The 12,278-nt window shown below is 42.2% G+C and overlaps 1 protein-coding gene across 4 annotated transcripts in view; it reads left to right on the forward strand.

The window, feature by feature from the left end:
• Positions 1–5,663, forward strand: part of GANC (glucosidase alpha, neutral C) — a 64,931-nt gene extending 59,268 nt beyond the window's left edge. For all 4 annotated transcript variants that reach the window (XM_053285844.1, XM_053285845.1, XM_053285842.1 and 1 more), the window contains 3 exons: positions 429–541; positions 2,121–2,224; positions 3,502–5,663. In XM_053285844.1, the coding sequence (XP_053141819.1) occupies positions 429–541; positions 2,121–2,224; positions 3,502–3,611 (327 nt within the window). In that variant the 3' untranslated portion in view covers positions 3,612–5,663. The remainder of the gene's footprint in view (positions 1–428; positions 542–2,120; positions 2,225–3,501) is intronic.
• The last annotated feature ends 6,615 nt before the right edge of the window (positions 5,664–12,278 follow it).

A 12,278-nucleotide genomic window follows, 5' to 3' on the forward strand; every position in this document is an offset into this window, starting at 1 on the left:
AGCCATAAAATGGCTCCATGCTGCAAAATGGTGGCCAGAAATTATATCAGAAGTTATTTCCAGCCATGCAGGAACCACGGATAGGCAAATTTTGCCTATTTTAAAAACCATGGATAAAGAAACTGGGTCCCTATGACCCAACCGTGGATATGCAAAACCACACATGCCGGGACCGTGAGTAACAAGGGCCACCTGTATGTCCATACTCTATGAGGAGTGATCCTTCTCTTTCTGGAACCACATTGAACTCTCTAAACAGTATTGTCTGTTTCCAACCTGAATGTGTAGTGTAGACTAGTCTTAAATACTTTTCAGATAAATACTTTTCAACTATTTAAACACCAGCATATAGCAACAATAATTATTTATATGTTTGTTTAAATGCTGCAGAGCTTTGTTGATTGCTTTATATTTCATCTGCTGTGTAGGAATCTGCAACAGGTGAGCTCTACCTAGATGATGGTCATTCATTCCAGTATCTCAATCAGAAGCAGTTCCTGCTCAGGAAGTTCACCTTCCACCAGAATGTCTTCTCATCTAGGTAATGTCCACTGTGAAGAGAAAGGGACTGAGGTAGAAGGTATTCAGCACCCTTGGTTGAGTCTTACATACGATTAACTGATAGATGCTGCTCCACACAGCCTTGTTCTAGTCCAGGTGTAATGAACTTCCCCTAAATTCACAGTATTTAGAGAAAAGAACCAAAAATGACAGACATCCAGATTAATGCAAAGAAAGAATTGAAAGACTGCCAAGGGGACTGCATAATAAGCAATATGAGATGTTGTAGTATGATGGGTCTGCTTTTTCACTCCACCGAGAATACCATGAATCTTGTTGCTCCAAACTTGGGCCTGATACTGTCCCCTGCACCAGTAGTGTCTGAGCAGCTTGTCGATAAAGGAAGTAAAGCCACTCATACCACATCTGTGCAAGCTCAAAACCAGGCCATCCTCAATTCAGAACTCACTTCTGCCCTAAGCTTGCTAGGTGGCCTTAGTAAGCCTCTGTCTCAGAGGGGCAATTCAGTGAAATAGCACAAGATCATTTGTTTTGGTCTATTTCGTTTTTTAAAGAGCTAAATTCAGCCGTTGGACCTCCCAATTCGGATTGACACTGTAGTGCTGGGAGAGAGAAGTTAACCCTTTCCCATGTTATTTTTAGATGCTGACATCTAGACTAACAAAGTGCTTGCGCAAGGGACAGGGTTCTACTAATGCAAGAAGACTGCATAGCTGCATGAAGTCTCATCATTGCACTCTTGTACTATTGTGAAAAGGTTTCCTGCAAAACATACAAGGCATGCCCCAGGTTGCGCACTTTGTTGGTAGTGTTAGCACTAGGCTAGAATGCAAGCTCCAGACTTAGTGCAACTAGCTAGTGCAACAGTCTTGTGCTAATGCAACTTGTTTGTGCAAGTGCTTCATTAGTCTGGATGCCAGCCAGCATTTGAATAACCCCTCGGAGCTATTTGCTGTACAGAGCAAATGATAAAGGTACACATGTGGCACTGGTATGTTTTCTCCTGGATGTCAAATATCAGCTCCAGTTTAGAGAGTCAAATCCAGAAGATCATGGGGTGTGGGGAAGTTCAGCCACCACTCACAGCAGCGTTGCAGCCCCAGTCCAAATTGGGGACCTCGATGACTGCATTTAACCTTTTTTCACAAGTGGAGATCCATCATGGATCTCCCACCATCGTGTCTAATTTGTACCTCCTCTTCAGTCATCTCCTATCTGCAATATGGGGATAACCATACATAATTACTTGTCAAGGTTGTTGTAAGGAGTACTTAGATAATACATGTGAATCTCTGAAAATTCTAAAGCCCTGTATAAATGCAATCTTATAATTTTAAGAAGTTCAGTCATATATAATTTGGTTCAACCTGTTAAGATTTGAACTATGCTACACTGTTTCCAACAAGATACATTTTTGGTAGTAAGGATTAACTGTATTTTTCTAAATAACTTCTGGAGTCCCGAGTGTATCCGTAGATTTTAAAAGCACATAGATTTGGTAACAATAAGACCTTCTTGATACAAAAGCATGCTGGAGAAGAAAATGAGCATAGTGGACAAAGCAATACTAAATTAGGTTCTCCCTCTTTCTTCCCCAGGTGTGCAGATGAAAATGGACAGTTCCATACAAAATGTGTAGTTGAACGGATAGTGATTTTGGGATTTAAAAAGCAACCTTCTTCTGTGACAGTCAGCATTGGTGGTAAGAGACAAACGTTTTATGTTTCAGTATACTGTTAGTTACAGTATTGCCAAAAAGATGGTATATGTACAAAACAAAGTAGTAAACAGTGAATCTACATAGTTGAATAAAATATCTGTGACCTGGGCAGAGAGCTAACAAGCTATAACAGCATAACCCAAAGGTGGGTTAGGGTTACAAATATATAACATTAATAAATAATAATTGAATTATATTCCTTTACAACATTGAGCAAGTCTCAGCATCGCTGTACCTAACAAAACACTAGTTTTAATATAAGTTCATAAAGGTTCATCCATTTTGGTGCAGATGCAACTGCTGCATACAAAGGAATCCCCATTGGGCTCAAAGAGCCGTTCTGCCACCTCTGTCAGTGTGGGAACACAGGCACAATATAGGCTGCACACAGGGGCATTTCAGGGACTGGGATTTCCCATCCATGTTCCCATCCAGGCCCCCCTTGGTGCACCTTGAATTTATGCATGCCCTTTGCCATCTTTGGCTTTTGCTTGGCTTCTCAGGTAGCAAGTAATCCAGTTGATTGCCTTGAGTTGGATCTATTCTGCTTAATCTATATCGTAGTCACTTCTGATGGGACACCTGCACCTATCCTCCATTCTCTTTGTGAAGCCATAGGGCAACTTTGTGTATTCCATGTTACAAGCTGAATTTCTCAGCCAGGAGTACCAGGAATACCATGGAGAGTGTAGACACCATTTATCCCTAGATACCCCCAAGCTCTCTGCAGCAAGCCAACTGTGAAGTCTTTATACCACATAGTGTTCTTGGTCAACTGTGTAGACTGGAGTTCTAGAGCTGCAGAGACTGGAGTAGCTGGTTCATCAGGTCATTATCACAGCAGTACAGTTCCTCTGAAAATCCTAGCCAAAAGGACACCTTGTGTTAGCCACATGTTTCCCTGGCATAGATAAAACTGGGTCTGAACCACCTGGTGTTGCTTCATATAAGCAGCTAACCATCTGGAAGTATCCATGTGGCCTTGGTTTCTGGCAGCACTCATGTCAAGAGGAAAACTTGTGAAAAGCCCAGGAGTAGTTTGGTGGATTGCCTTGATGAGGATGAGGATGAGGATGATACAGATACATACCAGTTGTATAGCCTTTTTTGAGTGTCTGGATGAAATGAATGAAAGCTAAGTGTTCTGGAGTGTGGAGGAACTTGCTTCAGAGCAAGGGGCTGGACTGAGGATTTGCTCATAACAGTGCTAATATTTTAAATGAATTTAATTTATTTGTTTTAATTCTGTTGACATTCAGATGGAAAAGACAAAATAGTGGCTTTCGCATATGATGCCAAGAGCTCTGTGCTGACCCTTCAAAAGCTTTCACTAAATATTGGTATTGACTGGGAGCTTCAAATCAAGTGAGAGATGACACTGCAGCTTTGGATGAATGGATTTAAATGTTGAAAAAGATGGATTTGGTTGGTGATGGATTTGCTTGGATTGGACTTCTGGAAATAGACAAAACTTGTTCATTCACAGGCTACTCTTCTACAGTTTCTATTAGATTCATTGATTGAGATTAAAAAAAAATACTTTTAAAAATATTCTTGCCAGTTCTAGTTGCAAGAAGGATGGTTTGTTTCCCAGATTCTGAGGTTGTAAACTAAGTTTTGCCTCAGATTATCTATGCAACAACATCTGGAATTAGTCATGATTTCTTGCTTCTGTGAACTATTTCTTTCAATCTTCTGCTCTAGCTTTTCTGTTTGTCAGCATTATGAAACGCCCACTTTCTCATTAGTGCAATGAATATTTCAGAGAAGGAAACAGCCTAGAAGATTTTCTGTCAAATCCATTATTATAGACATACTGTCTCAGAATTTGCCCTGCAAAATTTCGCTGAACAGAAGAAATATCAAAAATGAGGACTGTTTTTTATGATCTGCATTCTACTCCTGCTTAGAACAAAAATCCATTTTTTTGTATGTAAAAGAGAGAAATTCAATCTGGATGCACAATTTACAAGTTGGTTGTTATAAATTGTGTAATTGTGAGCACTGTGCTTTCATTTACATGAATAAACCAAAATCATGTAATGAATTTGGGGTGAGTGGGTTGGTAATATTGTAAAGGGAACGCACTGAATCCTGTTAATATCCAGAGGATTTTAACTTTGTTTTATTGAGCACTAAGCACTTTAAACTTCAGTTGGCTCATAATACAGATGGCCCTTGTTATCCATGGGGGTTCCGTTCTTGTTCATAGACATGAATACAGAAACCACGAATAACGAAAACTTGAGTCAATGGGAATTGGGGGCTTAGATTCCTAACCAAAATAAAAAAGGGCCAATAAAGCAAGGGAGACATAAATAAGAGAAGAAAAAGACAGTACCTTATTCTCCAGCTATCCAGCAATGCCCCCCCGCAAACTCCAAAAATGGTCAAATATTCCCCAAAAATAATTTTTTATTTTAAAAAGAGCCACAAAATGGCTCTTGGCTGGATAATGGTGGCCCGAAATGACACCGGAAGTCATTTATAGGTAATTTCCGGCCACTCATTATCTGTGGAAAATGAAACTGGGTCTCCAAGACCAAATTGCAGATATGCGAAATGGTGGATATGGAGTCCATGGATAATGACAGCCAAGTGTACAAAGGATGAACATGTATGTCTTATAATACTATATACCATACAACTTACCATTATGAAATCTTCCTTTATGTACTGAGAAGGAGCACAATGGCCACTCTTGCTTTAAGTGTTGCTCCTTATTTTAGCAGGTTGTCCAGAACATTACAGCCCATAGAACATAATTACTCACATAGCATTGTGAGCCATGCATCCATGAGGGAAGTGAGCTCTCTAGCCACATGCCACTTACCAGCCTGTGGATGCTCCTAACAGCAGTGGGAGACGCTGTATGTGAGCAATGCTGTTTGTACAGTAGGGCACTGTGTGTATTGTCCCTAGGGCGCAATGACACACAACGTCACTTGCATGGAGTCTCTCCCTCCATCATTAGGAGTATCCATGGGCTGGTAAGTGGTGTAGAACCAGTGAACCAGCATCACTCTTGCATGCACAGCTCTCAGCACTGTTTATGAGCCAGCAGATGCCCCATACCTATATAGCCTGAGGCCAAGTTACTTAAAGACCATATAAGCCTACTCAGGCTTTACTATCAGCCTTACAAGCCCTGCTCTTCGGACTGTCTTTAATACAAATTCAGTTGACAGAATCCAGGGATAGGGCTTTTTCTGTGGTGATATCATGGTTTGAAACGTTGCCCTCGAGGAAATTCACCAGACCTGCACTCGTGCTGCTTTTCAGCATGCCATCAAGACCCATCTAGTCTGCAAAGCTTTTCATTGAATTGCATGTTAATGCTGTTTTTGTCATTAATGATTGTTGTTGGTTGCCTTGTAAGGACTTTGTCCTGAAAGGCAGGACGTACCTCTTTAAATAAATAAATAAAACACAGTGCCATTGAATTCCATATCCTTTCCTTCCTAGGTTCTGAGCCTGAAGAAAGCACAGGATATTGTTTTCTTGCTGGAGACCTGATATCTAGTCAGCAATTAGCTAGCTTTATAAAGGCTCTTTTTCAGTTGACTGGCTTTATATACTACATAGCACAGATACAGGTGTGTAGTGAGGTTGGCAGTGGCCCTGGGACAGTTCACTGCCTATCTTCATAGCTGCTCGCACACTGCGCACCCACACCAACCATGCCCCTTGCACTGGCCTCACATGCACACTGATGCGGAGGCATGGCCAGTACTGGGGGGAGGGACGCATGGCCCTTCAGTCCTTCCCAGCTGGTGTCAGTGCTTTGTTTGCTGACTGGGTGTTCTTTCTCTCCCACCTGGCAAACAAAGCGCTCACCAGCTGAAAGGGACCGATGGGCCATACCCATCTCTCCCAGCAGCAAGCAGTTCATTTGCCAGCGGGGTATCCTTTATCTCCCTCCCTCACTTGGAGCAAGGAAGGGAAAGAACATACAGCCGCCAAACGAACCACTTGCCTCAGGGAGGGGGTGAGGGGGTGTGCCTTCTGCTCCCAGTCATCAAACACTTTGTTTACTGACTGAGGGAGGGGGGATCCCTGGCAGTCCCCAGGCCCTAGCAGCCCAAGAACATTTGTCTCCTCTTGCTCAATGGTGGATATGCCCCTGCACAGACATTATCATGAGGTCTTTAGGCTGAAGACAGCATATAGGCCCATGCCTTAATCTCACGGTGTGGTGTGAAACATTAATAGAAACATCTTTTATACCAAAGACTTCTATTTTATCATATGGTTTCAATCAGATTTCTAATAGGATGAAAGAATCATGGTGGTTTCACCTGCTTAGCCTTATCTTAGAAAAGAAGGCAGTCTTTCTCACCCAAGAAATGTATTCTTCTGAAGTTGAAGACAACATGTGTTCTGCCTTGAACCTTCACACTGTCTGACAGTCCCTCTACAGAGAGACAAGGGAGAAAGAAACAGCAGCAGATGGAACTATGAGTAAGTGCTGTGGAAACAGAGGGGCAAATACCTTTCACATTTGTTACTATCCATGGAAGGAGTTAAACAAATGTGAAAGACATTTGCCTCTATGTCTTCACAGCACAACGTTCCACCTGCTGTTTCATACCCTGCTTGTCTCTCTCAGTAGAGGGAAAGTCTGACAGAGCCAAGGCTCAAGACAGAAATTTGCTACCACTGCATGTCAAGCTGCTGAGTGTAATTGATCTACATGAACCTACTTTCCAGAGACTGTTAAAGATCTCCTACTTATTCCATAGAACTATTTTGGGGACAGAGCATATCCTGCATTTCTAGGTGCATGCCATGCACCAAGGGTTTCTTGGTGCATCTTGATCATCTCAGTTGCTTTTGTAGCACTTGCAGTAGTAAAGCTCATTCTGGAAATGGGTGGGCAATGTCTGCTGAAGACTCAAAACTCCAAAGAGAGCCCATGAAGTCAATGAGACTAAACCTGAGTATTCTTGATTAATTGTTTTGTTGTTTAACTTGTGACAGTCTCCCCCAAATCTCCCAAATGTGCCTGGTAGCTATAAGCCATTTCATTTAGGTATGTTAGTGAAATAAAACCTCCATATTCCAAAGGAGGGGCAAACATCACCCTAGCCATCTCCATGACAACCTATTGTGAATTTCCAGTCAGTACCAGCATCAGGTTTGTGAGGGCCCATGGCCAAGTACCTTTGTAACCCCTTTGGCAGCAGCAGTGGAGTCGGCGGGGCAACCACTAGGAGTTGCCATCTTTTTAAAATTACACGGCCCGCCCCCATTACATGACTGGATGCAGTAGCAAGGGCACTGCATTATAGGTAAAGGAAGCTGGTGGCTACCAGCACAGCTGCTGAAGATGGCTCTGAGCCATGACCATTGATTAGCCCCTGCACGTTTTGGGGCTCACCTTGGCAGAGGCAGCAGCAGCAGCAGCTTAAAGTGCTCTGTGGCAGCCATAATCTTTTCGCCAGGGCCTCAGGGGTCAACCCTAGGCTTTTTAATGGCCCTCGGCCCTCAGCCAGTGCCTAAGCTGGCCAACCCCTGACACCGAACCTGCTTCCAGAGCCATCCTGCTGGCCACTGTTGGGAAGAGAAAGCTGTACTAAATAGATCTTTGGTCTGATCCAGGAAGGCAATTCTGAGTGGAGAGGCAGTGAAGATACACACACACACACACACATACACACACACACATATATATACACACACACATACATACACCCCATGTGTGTACACCATAGAAAATATTATCTCAAACCACTTTCAACTCATTTAAAAACTAAAGCTTGAATGTGTCTGTTTTCCCTCAGCGCACTGCCCATCAAAGAGGAACACACTGCAAGCCAGCCAGGAGTCCATCCTCGCTGGCAGCAGTCAGGGGAGGCTCTGTGCACACACAGCCAATTTCTTCACATGATTTTGGCCTTCATTCCCAATGGCAGTAGCAGCAGAGCAGTGATTAAGCACAAATGAGTGTGCATGGAGTCTCCCCTGCCAGTGAGGACAGGCTCTTGACTGGCTTCACAAGCTACACACATGCAACCTTCAACAGGCAGCACACTGCACAATATGTCAGCCACTGTGTATAGAAATACATTTCAACTGTCTAAGCATCTGTACAGCGGGGAAATGACTTGACTAGCAAGCCAGAGGTTGCCAGTTCGAATCCCCACTGATATGTTTCCCAGACTTTAGGAAACATCTATATTGGGCAGCAGTGGTACAGGAAGATGCTGAAAGGCATCATTTCCTGCTGTGCTGGAGATGACAGTGATAAACCCCTCCTGTATTCTACCAAAGATAACCACAGGGCTCTGTGGTCGCCAGGAGTCGACACTGACTCAACGGAACACTTAACCTTACCTTTACTACGATTACTATCAATCTGGTTCATGATTCGTTGAATCCATTAGAAATGGGTTTTGCGCCTGCACTGAAGCCTATTGGTGTGGAGAACCATAGCTCCTCTCGGCACTTGCACCCCACCCCAAGTGACCAGGTGGCTATTTAAAGTGAGAGGGAGCACCAGCACTTCAGTTCCTCTGCAACCACCATAGTGATCAGTTCCTCGGTCACTGCAGCTCCTTCGTACTAGTTCCTTTTCCTTCGGGAGTTCTAGAAATAAAGATAAATATCTGACTATTTTATTGGCTTTGGGACCCTGGATTGCTTAATACTACACTGACTGCTTAATGGACTAACTAGGACAATAGATCAGACTGATAAGTTGGCTAACCTCTGATGGTTACCTCTTGTCCTTTTTTGGCAAATAGGGACTGTAGAGGTCACCATAAAGCTGTAGGACTCAAATGTTAGCGTAAGGTATGCTTAGAGGCTTTGTGCAGCTGTCTAGTTTTGCCTAAATTGCCAGGTGTGGGATCTAGTAACACAAAGTGCTGGCTTTACCTCTCCTTTAAAAAGGGAACCCAGATGATCAGCTAGCTTGGCTTTCTTCAGCCTACTAATGGTGCACAGTCATAATGGTCAATATACCTCAGGTGATAACTGTTATTGGATCAATCTGTTATTGGGAAGAATGAATCTATATGTTTCTTGACACATAATGAATAATTCTGTGTAACTTGCAAACTGACACTTTTGTTACTCCAACTAAGGTTGGCCTTACTTGTTTTATATATTGTGTAGCTCAAACCTATGTGTCTTTAATCGGAAGCAAGTTCTACCGAGTTCAGTGGGGCTTATGCCCAAGTGTAAGATTGCAGGCTTGGTCTTTGAGCCTGATAGTTTACTATACTAAACCGATTTGTTCACACTAGATATAATTTTTGCTCTAAGGTTTTTGAAGCTGCAATGACAGTGCAATAAAGCACTCCAGTTGTTTTATTTAAAAATAGTTTGTATTACTTTCTGGCCACAGAGGATTCTTTCAATATGAGGCCAACTGATGAGAGAGCAAAGTGCTAATCCTATGTGGGTTCCTCTCCCAGTGGCAGAATTTCTTTGGAATTCTGGTAGAGACATAACCCAGAAAGAAAAGCAGCCAGAGGTCTGTGACAATTTGCAAAAATCTGTCATTGGTAGTATTATAATACTGCACTAACCTGGATCGCCTGAGTTCTTGCATAGCAATGAACTCAGCAAGCTTAGTTTGTTTCGAATGTTTCTTTTTGCTTTGTTGCCAGGACACATTCTGCATGCCTTACAATAATGAAATTAATTGCTGCATCAGAGAAAAACAGTATCTGGTTGTAAAATACCGAAAAATAAATGTTGACAATACAGTCAACAACTTGAATAGCTTGGTGTGCTGATTATTTATTCTCTTGGGGGAAAGGGGCTTGTCCTTTGACAGGATCAGTATGCCCCCTGCCCAAAATTAAATAAGGAAATGTGCAATAGTGCACTGGAAGACTCTGTCTTGAGACAGCTGCTTTGAGGAGACTTTGGGGAACAGCTGGTGTTCTTTTAGGTCATGCTTAATGTGTTGGAGAATCTTAAGTGCTTCTTAACTGGAAAAGAGGCGACCGTTCCTCCTGAGCAGCAGCTATTAAAAACACTGAAATTAGTGCGTTAGTGGGCCTTTCATTCAAAGTACTGTTCAAGGTTTATTACAGTCTATGACCAGCACAACAAGGAAATAGAATAGAACATATAACAGAGTTATAAAAACATAATGCCACTTATATCACAATACTCTAGGGTATATTACTGAAACCACCAAAAGCCTCCCAATCTTAAGGAGGGAGTTAATTACTAAAATTCAAAAATTTATAAATAAGACAGAGTGAATATACAATTGAAATAAAAACATAAATAACAATTTAAAAGATAACAGGTCAACAGTCTCAAAACCCACCAACTATACTATAACTAAAAAGAAAGCACTGCATTGACTGCAAAGCTAGGATGTCATTCTTGAAAACAAATTTTGCAAATGGTCTGACAACAGATTCATCCATAGATACTGAAATCAGAGAAATGAAAGTCCCTTTCCCCCTGAGAACTTACAAAAGGTACACTTTACATGGCATAATTATTTATAGCCCCAGCAGGTTGAGTGGGGGTTGGGGAACGTGTGTCTGGGGAAGTGCATCATGAGGTTACCCTCCAAGGGCCATCTCAGAGATGTTTTGGACTTGATGGCCTGCCAGCAGGAAACTCCCTTGAATCTTGGCCATAATAAAGCTGTTCCATGTCATAAGACTGTTACGAGGACTCACACACCTGTTGCTGTCCACTTGTGAAATTGTGCAGATTGTTGTTTCCTTGTGAAAAATAGGAGAAGGTGAGCATATCCTTCAGACAGTGCTCTGTAAATGAAAAAGACAAAATAAGTTTCATCCAAAACCTTAAAAAGAAGTCTAGAATTAAACCATTGATCAAAATCATAGCTACCACCTCCTGATTAGGCCGCATATCTGCCCCCCTTCATACAATCACCCAGCTGCAGGCAAGTCACTTCCTCATAGCACTGTTCCATGTGGCTGGTTGCAATACAAGTGTGGATATTATTTATTAATTTATGTATTATATTTATATACTGCCCCATCCAAATGGTTCTGGGCAGTGCACAACAACAAAAACCCACAAATCAATCCTTTAAAAACAATCCTTACAGAACAATTTAAAAACATCATAAAACCATTAACAATTAAAACAGTCTAAAAACTCTGGAAGACCTCTCAGGGCTTTCCTGAAGGCCAACAATGAACTCAAACTACAGATTTCTGCTAGGAGTACATTCCATAGGCCAGGAGCAGCTACAGAGAAGGCCCGCCTTTGAGTCAACATCAGACATACTGCTGGTAACTGGAGATGGACCGCCTCAGATGACCTTAACGTGTGGTAGGGATAATGCAGAAGAAGGTGCTCTCTAAGGTAACCCGGACCTAAGCCATTCAGGGCTTTAAAGGTAATAACTAGCATTTTGTATTTTGCCTGGAAACATTGCAGCCAGTGCAACTGTTTTAAAACAGGCATAATATGGTCTCTCCGGGTTACCCCAGAGACCAGTCTGGCTGCTGCATTTTGAACTAACTGAAGTGTCGAAACGTATGAAGGCAGCCCCACGTAGAGTGCATTGCCATAGTCAAGCTTGGAGGTTATTTATTTTATTTATTATTTATTTATTAATCAAATTTGTACACCGCCCCAAACTTTCATCTCTGGGTGGTTAACAATAGCATTAAAAAGTTAAAATATATACAAAAACTTAAAACAATTTAACAATTTATAAATCACCTACAAATTAAAACCTTAAAATTTTAAAGAACTGAAAAAGCTTGGGTAAAGAGGTGGGTTTTCAAATGCTTTTTAAAAATTGTCAGACATGGGGAGGATTGTATCTCAGTAGGGAGCACATTCCACAGTCTTGGTGCAGCAACTGAGAAAGCGCGTCCCCGTGTGGCCACCAGCTGAACTGGCGGCAACTGGAGACGGATCTCTCCGGACGACCTCAATGGGCAGTGGGGCTCATAATGAAGAAGATGTTCTCTTAGATACCCAGGGCCTAAGCCATTTAGGGCTTTATAATTTATAACCAGCACTTTGTATTTTGCCCAGAAACCTACTGGCAGCCAGTGTAACTCTATCAAAAAAAGGA

This window comes from Hemicordylus capensis, chromosome 1 (genome assembly GCF_027244095.1).
Source record: "Hemicordylus capensis ecotype Gifberg chromosome 1, rHemCap1.1.pri, whole genome shotgun sequence".
Lineage (NCBI taxonomy): Eukaryota > Metazoa > Chordata > Lepidosauria > Squamata > Cordylidae > Hemicordylus > Hemicordylus capensis.